Raw genomic sequence first — 16,631 nt, forward strand, 5'->3', positions numbered from 1 at the left:
GCTGTCCAGCGCGGACGCTGCTGGGGACTCTGGCCGCCTCTCTCTCTCTCTGCCCGCCAGGAACCTCTCTGTCTGCCCGCCAGGATTACATCTCTGTGCTTACAGTTCTGTGGATGTCCTACAGCCCAGCTGTGTTTCCCACATTGAGACTTTCCAGAGGAGATCGCTGTGGTCCGCCTCGCTAGTGTTTCTCCCTCCATCCATTCATCACACACACGGACACTGAGAGTTATCTATTATACATATTCACCAAGTGTTTTCTCTTATACATTTTCATCTGATGACATTGAGTGTTCTCTTTTATACATTTTGATTAAAAATCTCTGCGCTGGGATTCCTGTGTTGTGTGATTCCTAACAGGACGAACTTGCCAATATGGATCCCGCAGAGGTTGACGCCCTCCGATCTGCTCTCGCCCAGCAAGGTTCTTGGTTGGGCCAACACTCGGCCCGTCTCACCACCACGTCTCAAGAGGTCGAGGATCTATCTACTCGCATGGCTGACCTCTCCTCCCGTCTTGACCAGTTTCAGCAGAACACCTCTCATACCAGTCAGCAGTTAGAGACGGAGCCTCATGCCACAGCCCCACCACCGTATGATGGCGATCCCGCCTCCTGCCGAGCGTTTCTGTCACAATGCTCCCTGGTCTTTGCCCTCCAGCCACGTCGCTATGCTTCTGAGCGCACCCGGATTGCATACGTGATTACCCGGCTGGTGGGGAGGGCTCGTGAGTGGGCTACAGCCGTTTGGGATGCTGGCGATCCTTGCTGCCGATTAGGGCTGTCAAAATTGCTCAAAAATGACGTTCGAATATTCTCCCTAAAGAACCCACGAATATTCGAACTATTCGAATATCTGGTTGCCCATTTTTTCAACGACGTTAACGACGTTTAACGACACATTACTTCAATAACAGGACAAATTAATATAAAGAGACATAACTACTTCTATAGGTAGTCTATTTAAGTTTAAACATATTTGACAACGTATATTACATACACAAAACAAGTAAATTAAGAGATATCAAAATGATATGGTACCTCGGTTACATTGCTTGACAAAACTCCCTGATGCCTGCTCCATCCACGACACTGATCGGTCTCATGTCCTTACAAATGAACGAAATTAATTTCTCCGTTATGACCTCTTGTTGTGTTGCACATAGCTTGTGGCGGGCGATGCAAAGTAATTGTTAAGACGTGACTGTTTAGCTGGAGTTCCACAATTGTGGTCTCGTACACACTGCAAACTTTCAGGAGTGACAACCGCATTTAAATGTGAAAATATGATGATTGACACGGAGATAACCATAGCAACGGTCTGTCGTCTCACATGCTTATCACTCACAGCTTTGATGAAAATAATTTAACAGCATTATGTTTTGCAATAAACCTCCGTCGTGTCATTGTGTATTGTACGCATTTGTGAGGCTGCGCGCGCTCTTGCAGTGTTGCCAGGTCCTCGTCTTTTTTGTACTCACATACCATTTTAGCGCTTAACCGTTTATGGCTTTTGGCTCATGAAGCGATCAAGTTTTTGGTGTTGTTAAAATGTGAAGGTGCCTGTCCCAATATTTTGATCTTTGAGGTAAAGCGTTTGGATCTATTTTGGTTTATTATTGGATTTTTCTTGTTCGCTGTTTTTTTAGTGCAAGATCTGGCAACACTAGTCAGCAAACGCTTGTGCCTCTGTCATTCTTTGTACCGCGCATACAGAAGACTTTTCCCCCTTGTTAATAATTTATTTCTTCAGAAGAGAGACCTGTCATGTCCATGATGCACGTTTAAACACTTTATTAACTAGTTGTTCATTTCGGTTATGTAGGCTACACACTATGCAAAGTTTCTGTAAACGCGGTTGTCACTGCAGTTTGCGGGAGTTAATGCGGTTGTAGAATGCGATTGTCAGTCCCGTAAATTACTTTCAATTTCTGCCATCTTCCATGCAAGACACGTCAACTTTTAACAGTGACAGACAGTGTGACTGTGACCTGTTCCTGAACCAAGCGCATTAGTGCGCCCACTTACAAAGCAGACAGCCACGCCTCTACTACCGCGGGCTTTAAAAAAAAAAATTATTCGAATATTAATTTTCATATTCGAAATTCGTTTTTTTTTTACTATTCGAATATATATTCGAATTTAGAATATTCGTTGACAGCCCTACTGCCGATCCTTCGATGAGTTTCGCGAGGAGATGGAAAAGCTATTCGACCGCTCCGTTCGCGGGGACGCCGCTGCGGCTCGGTTGGCACGCCTGGTTCAGGGAAGACACTCAGTCACCGAGTACGCCATAGAGTTTAAGACCCTAGCGGCCACCTGCCACTGGAACGAAGCGGCTCTTCGAGCGCAGTTTGTTGAGGGGTTGTCAGATGATCTTCAGGATGAGATCGCCGTGCACGATCTTCCCCCCACTCTCGAAGCCATTATTGATCTGGCTCTCTGGATCGAAGCCCGGAGGATCCTTCGTGGTCAGCGTCGCTCTCTGCGCCAGCGAGTGCTTATGGGTGAGACTTCCACTTCTCCCTCTGCCCCGTCGTCTCCACCTGTCGAGTCGGAACCCATGCAACTGGGGCGCATGCGCCTGTCACAGAGAGAGAGAGAGAGAGAGGCGGCTGCAGAATGCCCTCTGCCTCTACTGCGGGAGACCCGGACATCTTGCAAGGACCTGCCCGTTAAAAGCCGCTGCCCACCAGTGAGTCCGGGAGTCCTGGTGGGCGCTACATCTTCTAAACTCTCCCCTGTTTCCAGCACCCAGCTCCCCGTCATGCTGTCCTTCGATGGGCGTGATCATCCGTCCACCGCCCTTCTCGACTCTGGTGCGGAGGGAAACTTCATTGATGAAGCTCTGGTTCGTTCCTGGAATCTCCCGGCTGTCCCTCTCCAATCCCCTTTGGATGTCTGGTCCCTTAAGGGGCAGCAGATGGCGCGGATCACTCATTGCACTCCCCCTGTGAGTCTCTCTGTGTCTGGTAATAATCGTGAAGAGATTGTGTTGCATATTCTTCATGCTTCTCTATCTCCCATTATTTTAGGGCATGGTTGGCTAGCGCAACACAATCCTCACGTTGATTGGCAGCATAGTGTTATTTTGTCTTGGTCTCAGTCTTGTCATGTGTCTTGTCTTGGTTCTGCTGTTTCTGGTTCTGTTCTCTCTCTTCCTCCGGTTCCGGCGGTCGATTTGACCGGAGTCCCGGCGGAGTATGCGGATATCGCCCAGGTGTTTAGTAAAGCCCGGGCCACCTCCCTTCCTCCTCACCGGCCATATGATTGTGCTATTGATCTCCTCCCCAGCACTTCTCCGCCTAAGGGTAGACTTTATTCTTTATCGGGTCCTGAGAGAGAGGCTATGGACCAGTATATTAATGATGCCCTGCGTGCCGGTCTCATCCGTCCCTCCACCTCGCCCGCAGGGGCGGGGTTTTTCTTTGTTGGCAAGAAAGACGGCTCCCTGCGCCCTTGTATTGATTATAGGGGTTTAAATGACATTACTGTTAAGAATAGGTACCCCCTTCCTTTAATGTCTACTGCGTTTGAGCTCCTGCAGGGGGCGCAGTTCTTTACTAAGCTAGATTTACGCAACGCCTATCATCTGGTGCGAATAAGAGAGGGAGATGAATGGAAGACAGCCTTTAACACCCCTACCGGACACTTTGAGTACTGCGTTCTGCCGTTCGGCCTTTGTAACGCCCCCTCTGTCTTCCAAACTCTGGTCAATGATGTGCTGAGAGACATGATTAACAAGTTTGTCTTTGTGTACATAGATGATATTCTCATCTTTTCTCCCTCTATGCAGGAACACACTCAGCATGTCCGCCGAGTCTTACGCCGGCTGTTAGAAAATAAGCTGTATGTCAAGGCGGAGAAGTGCGAATTCCATCGTAAGTCAGTTTCGTTCCTGGGTTTTGTTGTTGCCCCCGGTGAGATCCGTCCCGACCCAGCCAAGATCAAAGCGGTGGCCGAATGGCCAGTCCCCGACTCCCGTAAGGATTTATTAAGATTTCTGGGTTTCGCCAATTTTTACCTGCGATTTATCAGAAATTATGGTCAGATTGCTCAACCTCTTACTGCTCTCACTTCCACTAAGGAGAGGTTTGTCTGGAATTCCAGTGCTCAGGAGGCCTTTGATAATTTAAAGTCCCGGTTTATCTCTGCTCCTGTTCTCTCTATTCCAGATCCGGCTGCTCAATTTATTGTGGAGGTGGATGCTTCGGATGTCGGGGTAGGCGCCGTTTTGTCTCAGCGGTCTGCAAAGGATGGCAAGGTGCATCCCTGTGCCTTCTTCTCCCATCGGTTAAACCCAGCAGAGCGAAATTATGACATAGGCAATCGGGAGCTGCTGGCGGTCAGACTGGCTTTGGGTGAGTGGCGTCACTGGTTAGAGGGGACCTCGGAGCCCTTCCTGGTCTGGACGGATCATAAAAATCTCGAATACATCCATTCAGCCAGGAGGTTATCTTCTCGTCAGGCTCGTTGGGCGCTCTTCTTTGACAGATTTAATTTCACCCTCTCGTACCGGCCCGGTTCCAAGAATACAAAGCCCGATGCTCTCTCTCGTTTGTTCGAAAGCGCTGGTTCCGCTGGGGACGAAACCATCCTCCCGGAGGGGCGGGTGGTGGGTGCCCTGCGCTAGGGAATAGAACAACGGGTGAGACGGGCCGGCCGGGAGGGGGAAGTGCCAGAAGGGTGCCCAGCGGGTCGATTGTGGGTTCCGAATGCGCTTCGCTCCGAGGTCATCCGGTGTGGTCACGAGTCCAAGTTTGTTTGCCATCCGGGGGTTCGGAGAACGTTGGCTACCGTACGTCAGCGTTTTTGGTGGCCCTCTATGGGTCCCGATGTCAGACAGTTTGTGTTAGCCTGTCAGGTTTGTGCCCGTAATAAGGCCTCTCATCAAGCCCCTATTGGTCTGCTTAAACCATTACCCATTCCCTCTCGTCCTTGGTCACATATCGCCATCGATTTTGTAACCAATTTGCCTAGTTCTAAGGGAAACACTGTAGTTTTGACCATTGTCGACCGCTTCTCCAAGGCGGCTCACTTTGTCCCTTTGCCCAAATTGCCCACTGCTAAGGAAACTGCCCAGGTTATGATCGAGCACGTCTTTCGCTTACATGGTCTGCCCACAGACGTTGTTTCAGATAGGGGTCCTCAGTTTATTTCTCGTTTCTGGCAGGAATTTTGTAGACAAATAGGCTCCACAGCTAGCTTGTCTTCAGGGTATCATCCTCAGACCAACGGGCAATGTGAACGGGCTAACCAAGATTTAGGTAGAGCTCTCCGCTGTCTGACATCGCAATATCCGAGCTCCTGGTGCCAACAGTTACCCTGGGTTGAATACGCCCATAATTCTCTCCCTGTTTCTTCCCTTAACATGTCCCCTTTTGAGGCGTCCATGGGGTTTCAGCCCCCTTTATTCCCATCACAGGATCCTGATGCGGTGGTTCCGTCTGCGCTAGCTTTTGTCCGTCGTTGCAAACGCACCTGGAGAAAGGCTAGATTTACATTACGCCAGGTTTCCAGACGAACCAAAGCCGCGGCCGACCGTCACCGTAGAACCGCGCCCCGTTTTATCTGTGGGCAGAAAGTATGGCTTTCGTCCAAGGATTTACCTCTCCGTGAACCTTCTCGCAAGCTGGCTCCACGATTCCTTGGGCCATACAGCATTGTTAAGGTTATTAATCCCGTGACGGTCAGGCTCAGATTGCCCCCAGCACTCGGTCGGGTTCATCCAGTTTTTCATGTGTCTAAACTGAAGCCTGTGTATTTTTCCCACCTTAATCCTGTTCCCTCTGCCCCCACCCCTCCCACCCCTCAGCTTATAGATGGTGCCCCTGTGTATTCAGTTAAGTCTTTACTGGATGTGCGTCGCCGGGGTAGGGGATTTCAATATCTCGTTGACTGGGAAGGATATGGTCCGGAGGAGAGGTGTTGGGTACCGGCCCGGGACATCCTGGATGTGGTTCTGCGTGGGACTCGGGCTGCCGCTGTGCGCTGTCCAGCGCGGACGCTGCTGGGGACTCTGGCCGCCTCTCTCTCTCTCTGCCCGCCAGGAACCTCTCTGTCTGCCCGCCAGGATTACATCTCTGTGCTTACAGTTCTGTGGATGTCCTACAGCCCAGCTGTGTTTCCCACATTGAGACTTTCCAGAGGAGATCGCTGTGGTCCGCCTCGCTAGTGTTTCTCCCTCCATCCATTCATCACACACACGGACACTGAGAGTTATCTATTATACATATTCACCAAGTGTTTTCTCTTATACATTTTCATCTGATGACATTGAGTGTTCTCTTTTATACATTTTGATTAAAAACCTCTGCGCTGGGATTCCTGTGTTGTGTGATTCCTAACAACTATCATAGTTACACAACTTGTGTATCTCTTTATAATTATCTCAAACCTCAAGATATGGGCCAGATGTTGGCCTTTTGTGTTTCATGGAACCAAGAACTTGGGTTTTGAATGAGGGATACGGTTGAGAAAAATCATTAGAGAATTTTATATCCAGTTAAATTGGACACATCACTCTTCTTGTGACTTTAAAACGCATGTAAACTGATGCTAATTCTTATAAAACCCAAACTCTATTTTGTCAAATGTAAGCAAGCTGCCACTAATATTTTTTAGTTAACGAGAACAGGGCGAACTAAAGGCTGAAACAGTCATCAGCCAAGAGCATGTGTTTATTCTGATGATTTATTCATGATCCAATTATGAGCTAATACCAACATGCTATTACAAATGCAGTGACATTTCCACTTGCACTAATTGCTTTATTCAACCAGTTTGCTAATCAGGCATTGCTATAAACATCACACCATGATGAACCATTTATATGTAAAGCAGATGGAAAATGTGACTAGAAGACCTGTGCCATACTATTGTGTCTGATCTTTAATCGTCACATGGACACTGATGAAGGCCACAAATGTCATGCATTTATCACTCTGTGGGAGCACTGACGATTTACAGACCAATTACTGTCGGTTTACATTCTTATTTCAACTTGTTTCAGATCAAAAAAGGTATAAAAAGTTTGTTGCATAACGATTATTTCATTTTAAAGTACATGAACTCGGCTAAAATTGCCAACACATGTTGTGTGAAACTGATGTACTGGTTTGTGTCCATCAGACTGGTTGGTTAACTGCAGACAACTGATCAGTCCACACTTCTAAAACTGGGTCCTATCCTGGGTAACCATGTTGTTTATATTTTTATTTTCCGTGAATGTTGAAAGTAAAAATGTAGTGTAATGGTATTCAAGAATTTCTATGAGTTTGGAAGAGATTTCATCACTGTTTCTCAATCACACTTGTTTTATACACAGTAGGTATGATGACATTTTCGTCTATCTGACTAAATTCAAGTTTACTGCAGATTACGAGTATTTTATATTTATACGTACACTGAACATTGCAATCCAATTTAATTTCTCCTTTACATGTACATGCTGTATATTCCAAACAAAACATTTGTGCAATGAATGGCACAGGCAGGGTTGCCAGATCACTGTAGCAAAAATAAGCCAATGGCCATTCAATATAGCTGGAAAGTCATGGACTTAGCAACATTGCACAGCGTCTGTTGTTCACACATTTCTCTGTATGAATGGGGGATGACTGGTAAGTTGTTTGTAAGGAGCTTTCAGATGAATGACGCAACTCTCTTTTTTGCATTATGTAATATTATGAAAGAACACATGAGCCCTGCAGGATGTACACCGCCAGCTCCATTCTTATAATGCGAGTTACTATTGCCTATATATTTAATATTTAAAGGGACACTCCACTTTTTTGAAAATAGGCAAATTTTCCAGCTCCCCTAGAGTTTAACATTGATTTTTACCTTTTTGGAATCCATTCAGCCGATCTCCGGGTCTGACGGTACCACTTTTAGCATAGCATAATCCATTGAATTCGACCATTTAGCATCGCTTACATCCAAAGTAAGCAAAGAGTTTTGATATTTTTCCTCATATTATGATATTACTGGAATGAGAGTATAGTTCCTAGCCATATCTGCCTAGAAAATCACATTTTTAAATTTTCCGTCGGTCTTAGTCTTAGTACACGATGTAACTACGGAAGAGTCAAGTTTTAAATAGGAAAAATATTGAAACTCTTGGTTATTTTTGAGTACGATGCTAATGGTCTAATCAGACTCAATGGATTATGCTATGCTATGCTAAAAGTGGTAGTGCCAGACCCGGAGATCAGCTGAATGGATTCCAAAACGGTAAGAATCAAATGTTTAACCCTAGAGGAGCTGGAAAATTAGCATATTTTCAAAAAAGTGGAGTGTCCCTTCCTTGTAAGGTGTTTAAAAATGAACATGCACCATTGCACTAGACATGTACACAAGCTATGTTTTTATTTGATTGTGAAAATACTTGGATTGAAACGTTTAGGGGATGTGTACACTACAGTACATACTTTTTAGTCCGTAAAAAGCCCTGAATCGGACTGCAAGGCAACTATTTGGTAGCATGTTAACGTGCCTAGTGCAAACGTTCAAAACCACATTAGTGTACTGTACCCTGCTTAACCAATCTACTGTTTCACTAGCAGATGGGACACCTTTATCAACCAGCTTTGTTTAGTTTTTGAACAGCATGTTTATTCTACTATCTAGACCACTATATTATAACTAGCCTAAACTGGCACAGACCCACTTTATTAGGTAGCCCATGTTAGAATTGGTTTGGGCCCCATTTACCTTAATTCTTTATGGCATAGATTCTGGAAGCTGCTGGAAACAATCCCCTGAGATTTTGGCTTTTATTGACATGTTAGCATAGCACAATTGCAGATCTGTTGGCTGCAAACTCCTTTTGTGATTCTCCTATTCTATCACATCCCAAAGAGCCTCTATTGGATTGAGATGTGGTGACTTTGGAGGTCAGTTAACTACACTGAACTCCTTGTCTGTTCAAGCAACCGTTTGAGATGATGTAAGCTTTGTGACAGGGTGTGTTATCCTGTAAATAGTCATTAGAAGATGGGATGATACTGTCATCAACAATACTCAGACATGCTGTGGTGTTTAAATGATGCTCAAATAATTTGGTAGTAAAAGGCTGATTTGAACTGCAGCAAATCCTTTGGACCATGTCCACATGGCTAAATGTGTTTCACATGATTAAATATGCATTTATGAGCAACTGACCTTGTGTACCTAATAAAATGGCCAGTGAGTGCTATGTTTATAAGAGCACAACTCCATACTACTGTGATTAATGCTTTAGTGCATACTGCATAGTATGGTAAATCTTCTTAATGCATAGAGGCATTTTACTATTTTCATTCATTCTCATTCTCAGTGATAGTTTTCATCTCATAACTTCAGTACAGTAGTTTCTACTACTTTCTACTATATTACATTAGGAAATTACTATAATACAATATTATTTAAAAAAAAAACATAAAGGAAGTTCAATGATACAAACACGATTTATAAAATAAAATTTTATACCTTACAGAAAGATTTTAAAAGTCATGAAAAGTCACAAAGCAATTTAACTTAATTGTTTTTAAAATAGGCTTCATTTTATTTAAGCAAAATATAATTTAGGCTGAAATATTAAATGAACATATTCTTGGCATGATTTGTGAGACTGACCGTGCTATATCTGTTGTTAAAGTTGCCCAACCCTTTATATGTAATACGTTTTAATTTTTTAAGTGTAAGATTAGAGGTGTCTTATTTTGAAAGTTAAGAATACCTGCTATCTGCTTAAGCATCATCAAAGCATCTTGGCAACAGCGTGGAGATTATATCCGCCCCATCCCTTGATTTGCAACGCACATCTCTTATTCAACATCTTATCCAAACATTAAACTTAATCTTCTGTTAGCGTGAGAGTACTGAGATATATTAGCAGTAGCAGCAAACCAACCAAAACTTTAATAAGATAATATTAGGATTTTACAATAAATTAACAACGTGTACACTCCCATGGTACAATAAGCAGCGCAGCTCGTGGAGGTGTTATATGCACGAGGCAGTAAACAAACAAGCCAAAGCAAATGTAAATACAAAATTAAACAAATAGTATTTTCAGACACCTTCAGATATTATATTATTAACTTATCACTCTTTTCTTCTAGGTATAGCACCAAAGCATAGTTCGCTGCAGAGATAGCATTTTATATTCACTACCCACAACTGTTAAATCCATACGCCCACTTTAAAATAAAACGGTTAGTTAGAATCGCTGAATCGTACCCTGTTAAAAATTATTAATCATACCCGATGTGAATACAACAATAGTATGGCTTACCTTTACAACACCTCCGGTGGTTTGTGTCCGGTTAGATGCTACGTCTGTATGTATGTCTGCATCAGCACCAGAAACACGGGGAGCGCCCATGTGCTTAGGGACTATGTATAATGTGACAAACCATCAACAGAGACGAAAACTAAGGAGTTGGGGATATCAAAGAGTTGCCTATCGTATGTGTTTATACGTATCACATGTGTAAACTTGTTAGCATAAAGACCTATATCTTAAGATATCTTTGTTTTGAAGCATGATTTATGAATGCACACGCAATCGATCTGATGAAATAAGCATTGTTTTGCCGTGCCATCTACTGGTGGAAAAGTGTAAGTGCTTGCATTCTCGCCATATTGATAAGACAACATGTGTAATTCAAAAGCATAATTAAATATTTATAATAATAATTAATAATAAGTATGATTGTAAATAATAATAATAATAATTACAATATCAATTATATGGTAAATAATATCTTTAATATTTTTTTATTTCTAGGGGCTGTAATACTATATCCACACCAACAGGTGGTGCTAAACAATACTAAGACATCTCCGCTAGTGCGCACAATACCAGGATAATCAGTATTATAAATTATTTGTCTTTTCTGGATGAATTTTATGTGGTCTACATAGATCAAATTGATAGTGAGGTATGTGCTAATACAGCAGCTCGTCTGATCTAACCGGCGTCAGGTAATATTCAATAACATCCCATTTTGTTTAGCATCAAGCTTAAAGCAAATGTAATGTATAGGCTGTATAATTTCTAAATGTGTTTATCAAAAACATAACCCTGTCAATAAATTGTTATTTTATAGTAATTAAAAGGACTTTTGATATGTCAGCGCGTGATCACGTCTTTAAACGTATGGAATGCAATATGAGAGAAGCTAATATGTAAGCCAGTATAATGAACATTTTGTTTTGTGTTGAAGTGAACGTAAATCATTATTAGTTTATTTTCCTGAAAATGCGTTGGGTAAAATTTAAAGTTGATGTATTTATGTAATATATTTATTAAAATGCATTACTAATCCCAATACACGTGCCGCTTGCGTGTTCAAAATCGGTCTTAACTGCATGTCGGTTTAAGTTTACCAGTTATCTTTCTTTGGGCGGGATTAATGCAAAATGTGTACCAAACTTGCCACAGATATCTTTCTGTTTTAACTCTTTTACAGTTCTCCTATCAGATTATCAAAAATCCTATAAATCCAATTCTGCTCATAACACTGTCTTTTCTTATCAAATTCCTTGAGCTAATGATGTTTTTGTGTCATCTTTTCTTTAATAAATGTTACACAGGCATGCTGTTCAGGATGGTTAAACTCCGACTACTCAACATGATCGCACCTGCATACTTCTACGCTGCCACTGTGGTCACGTTTGTCCTCCACTTCTTCCTTTTCATGCCCACAATTTTCCGGACCCCAGATGTGATGTTTAATCCCACCATGCTGGTCCACACTGTGGTCCTTCTGTACCTCATGGCAAACGCTCTGGGTAACTACACAATGACTATATGGTTCCCATCTGAGAGTGCCAATGAGACGGTTGTCCCGGTGTGTTCACCTGACTGTCCAGACAGAATTGATGCACACTACCTCCTGAATGGACGCCACTTTTGTAAAGTGTGTAAGAAGGTCATTCTGAAACGGGACCACCATTGCTTTTTCACAGGAAATTGCATTGGAAATAGGAACATGCGCTACTTTATTATGTTCAGCATCTACACGTCCAGTTGCTGTTTGTACTCTTTGGTAATTGGGGTGGCCTATCTTACAGTGGAGTACTCCATTTCCTTTGAGAATCCACTGACGTTCCTCACACTTCTTCCGCTCTCCACAGGTTACTTCTTTCTTGGTAAGTTTGCTTTTGCTTTGCTTTTAGTTTTCTGGCTTATTTTCCTACTTGAACTTTTTCCCCCTTTCTTCAGGTCTGATATCTGGTCTCCAGTTCTTTCTGGTTTTAATGCTGTACATTTGGCTGGGTATCGGGCTAGTGAGTGCGGGCTTCTGCTGTCAACAGCTTCTGTTAGTAGCCCGAGGGCAGACCTGGTGTCAGCTCCAAAAAGGGCAATTGGAAGAGAGTCGTGGCACCTGGATGGCCAACCTAAGTGACGTTTTTGGTTCCCGCTGGGCTTTGGGCCTTTTTCTGCCTGTAAGGACTGTTGAGACCATACCTGGCAACTGGCAGGTTTACCATGACCATAAACATGACTGAAGATCAAAGGATTCACTTTTGGATCAACACTGTAAATTCTAATAGCTGCTTAAAGGGACACTCCACTTTTAAGAAAATATGCTTATTTTCCAGCTCCCCTAGAGTTAAAAATTTGGGCCCGGTTCCCCGATAACGTTCACTCTTAGCGCGCTAAGAAGACTCAAAAAGATATATCTTACCAAAGTTGTTTATGTTCCTAAGTGTGTTCCCCGAAGTGTCTCTTAGGAAGCTTCTTAACACGCTGCCTCTAAGAACGACGTAACAATGACGCTGTCCCAAGTGAAGGTGCTGAATTATTTGCGATCGATCGCTCAGGGATCGATTTTCCACTTCACGTGAAAGTGCATTACGCCGTTAAGAAAGACAACACGTTCTATACAAATGTACCATTACTCAAATTATTCCAATAACATTTATTTTAACATAGTTTAAGTTATCCGTAAAATATAGACTATTAATTAAATTATCAAATTGTCAGTAATACGGGCAGATGAACCTCGCTAATCATCCACCCTCCTTATCCCGTTGTGCCACTTGTGCCGCTTCTTGACATGGGTTTAACGACTTAAAAAAATTATATAATACACTTTTAAACTAATGGTAAGGTACTTAACAATCAGAATTACTAGGCAAGCAGCTGTAGTACTTCTGTTTAATGCGGTATTGCTTGCCATTAATGTTTTCAATAAAAAAACAACCTATCTACAATAAACAGAGAGAGTTAGATAGAGAATATGGTCTGAGAGGATCTAGCAGCTCCATAATGAGTTGTCTTGGGAGGCGATTTTTTTATTTAGCCACGTCAGACAAATTGTCAAAATGTTTTAAGTGTTACAGAATAAATAAAAAAAAATTGCCATGGGCTAAACGGTTACGGGGTTACCGGTGTTGTGTGGAAGTCTGTTCCCCCTATGTTTCCCTTTAGTGTTTTTATAGCGTTTTTATCACATTATACGTTTATTCTTTATATACATTGAAAGTTCTAATACTGAGATGTGTGTGTGTGCATTTATGTAATGTATCTTGGTTGTTCTTGATTGTAAATTATTTTTACAGTATTACAGTATGAATCATATTATATGTATAATTTATTATGTATGGCAACATAAAAGTTTTAAAACAAACAGTAGAGAAAAAAAAAGGAAAAAAGACAGGTTAAAAGCTATAAAACTGTCAAATAAGAAATATTTAATAAATTGTATAATAGAATACATGATATTATTGCTTTTAGTATAACAAATTCAAATCTTTTTTCTTTCTAAATAAATTATAAATGTAAACGCTAACATAGAGGGAACAGACTTCGATGGGGAACAAACTTCAACACCGGCGCCGTCTTTGATTCATTCTGATACCAAATAAAGTCAACTGCATAAATAGCCCTGTATCCATTGCAAACATATTTTATTATAAGTCTTAAAATGTCCATAACATAAAATCATTGTCAGCATACCATAGTTTGACTTGTACTGCGCTGCGCTGATTTCTAAAGACTGCGGCGATAGCGTTTTGCGCTCAAACAACGCTAAGAGAGAGCTTCCGAATGGTCCAGACCAACCTTACGAAAGTGTGACTTACAGAAGATATACTTAGTGAACGAACGTTTTGGGAATCGTGCCATAGAGTTAAGAGAGAGGTTAAGAAATAGGTTAAGAACTACTTAGCGATAAGAACGTTTTGGGGAACCGGGCCTTGATTCTTACCGTTTTGGAATCCATTCAGCTGATCTCCGCGTCTGGCGCTACCACTTTTAGCATAGCTTAGCACAATCCATTGAATCTGATTAGACCATTAGCATCGCACCTAAAAAATAACCAAAGAGTTTAGATATTTTTCCTATTTAAAGCTTGACTCTTCTGTAGTTACATTGTGTACTAAGACAGACGGAAAATTTAAAGTTGTGATTTTCTAGGCAGATATGGCTAGGTTTATACTCTTATTCTGGCGTAATAAGGACTTTGCTGCCGTAACAGCAGCCAAAAATAGTCCCCTCAGTATCTTTTTTAATAGCAGGGGACTATTTTCAGATTCAATGAATTATGCTAAGCTATGATAAAAGTGGTAGCGCCAGACCCTGGAGATCAGCTGAATGGATTCCAAAAACGGTAAGAATCAAATTTAGGGGAGCATAGGGGAAAATTTGCATATTTTCAAAAAAAATATCTTTATCACTTAATCTGTTTGGTGAATAAAACAATATAATTGATTTGAGTAACACTAACTTAAAACAGTGAAGTACACTAAAAAACATTTGTTGACTCAGTCAAGTCTTACAAGAGGACTCCAAAAAAAAAAAAAAAAAAAAAACAGCACAACCATATTTATTTATTACAAGTTTGACTGTATTTCATATGTCTGCGAAAGTTCATATCAATAAGAATTACCAGAAATTTAGCTCTAGTTTAATATAGCCTAAATATTTTTATTTTGCAGTCACCTTTATGGTGATCAATGTTTTCTTCAGTTGGGTTCTTGACCCTTGACTTTCATAAAATAATTTTTTTATGACATTTACATAATTTAAATAAAGCTACAGTATGAAGTACCACGTACAGTATTTATAATGAGATAAAACAAAAAAGTATAAATATTGATTTGTAGTACAGTATTACAAATAATATGTAATATGTACTAAATATTATGTGTGACAAGATCTTGTGCTATGAGATCTCACAATGTTTTAACATCACAAGATTTCAAGATTTGAGGTGAAATGCATTATATATTTTATCATGATTGTTTAATAAATCCATCTATTTACTTGGTTTTGATTCTTTTTTTGTACCAATTATTTGTACAAATTAAAAGTCGGTCCTGGAGTGCCGATGTCCTGCCGATTTTAGCTCCAAGTTAAAATCTCACCTACCTTTAGTTTTCAGGTGACTCTTTAGACCAGGGGTCTCCAACGTGGTAGGTAGCCCGCAGAGAGTCTGTGAGGTGCCTGCCAAAGCACATTCTATTAAAAATCGCAATTGTAATATTTATTACATATTTTTTATATTAGCTTGGCTTGGTTTATGTGTGTTAACATTTTAAACAATACTAAAACATATCAATAAGTAAATTAAAATAAAATCAACAAGTAAAACAAACATTTTTTGAGTAGATTATGTCAAAAAGTAGCCCTTCAGATTGTTTATCCGTTGTGGTAGCCCTTGCTAACAAAAATGTTGGAGACCCCTACTTTAGACCTTGATTAGTTGTTCAAGTGTGCTTGATTAAAGCTGGAGCTAAACTCACATCGGACATCGGCACCCCAGGACCGACGTTGCCTACCCCTGCTTTAAAGGCTATTGCTCACTTAGGTCTATTTTATTACCAAAAATATTAGATGATCATCATCAGTTAAATTACCAAAACAATCGTTAGTGAGAGCCCTAGATTAGTTAAAACGTAAAAATTTTGTGAAAAATTTTAATTCATCCTTGAGTATTCCTTAAAAAGTGTAAAAATCTTGTCTCATCTTGTTCGCCAACGCCATCACCGTCAAAAATAAGATAATGATATTAAGAGACCCAAAAATGAAAATTCTGCCATAATTTTCTCACTCTCATGTTGTTACAAACCTGTATAAATTATTTTTTTCTAATGAACACGAAGGAAGATATTTTGAGCAATGTTTATAACCAAACCAATTATGAGCCCAATTTACTTCCATAGTAGGAAAAATATGGAAGTGAATGGGGCTCGTGAACAGTTTGGTTACAAACATTCCTCAAAATATCTTCCTTCGTGTTCATTAGAAAAAATAAATGTGTACAGGTTTGTAACAACATGAGGGTAAATAAATAATAACAGAATTTTCATTTTTTTGTGAACTACACCTTTAACCTAATGCTCTCGGCCCATATTATAAAACAAATACATTCACTTCAAAGTTAACATATATTCCAATTTCATTTTACTTTAAAGGTTCAAAAGGTTTCAAAGGTTTGTTTTATTAAGGTTAACATTTTGGATTTTTTTTTAATAATAAATATGTTAATCATGATTTAATCTGTATGGAGCAGCTATTATAGGGGTTTCAGTTCAGACAGTGGGCTTGTGTAAGACCATGCAACTGATCCACTTTTTAATACATTGCTGTCATCATGACACAAATTAGGAGATGGTTATATCTTGAAAATATGG

General features: G+C 40.9%; 2 protein-coding genes across 2 annotated transcripts in view; one reads left to right on the forward strand and one right to left on the reverse strand.

Moving 5' to 3' along the window:
* tmem63c (transmembrane protein 63C) overlaps positions 1-10,417 on the reverse strand; it is a 100,862-nt gene extending 90,445 nt beyond the window's left edge. The window contains exon 1 of the mRNA XM_065288618.2: positions 10,279-10,417. The gene's annotated coding sequence lies outside the window, so the exon portion shown is untranslated. The remainder of the gene's footprint in view (positions 1-10,278) is intronic.
* A 397-nt stretch (positions 10,418-10,814) lies between these two features.
* On the forward strand, positions 10,815-15,241 carry zdhhc22 (zDHHC palmitoyltransferase 22). Its single transcript, XM_065288824.1, has 3 exons — positions 10,815-10,970; positions 11,583-12,140; positions 12,214-15,241. The coding sequence occupies exons 2-3, from the start codon at positions 11,585-11,587 to the stop codon at positions 12,498-12,500; spliced, it is 843 nt and encodes a 280-aa protein (XP_065144896.1). The 5' UTR covers positions 10,815-10,970; positions 11,583-11,584; the 3' UTR covers positions 12,501-15,241.
* Positions 15,242-16,631: the final 1,390 nt, after the last annotated feature.

The sequence above is a fragment of the Paramisgurnus dabryanus genome, chromosome 17, assembly GCF_030506205.2.
Source record: "Paramisgurnus dabryanus chromosome 17, PD_genome_1.1, whole genome shotgun sequence".
NCBI lineage: Eukaryota > Metazoa > Chordata > Actinopteri > Cypriniformes > Cobitidae > Paramisgurnus > Paramisgurnus dabryanus.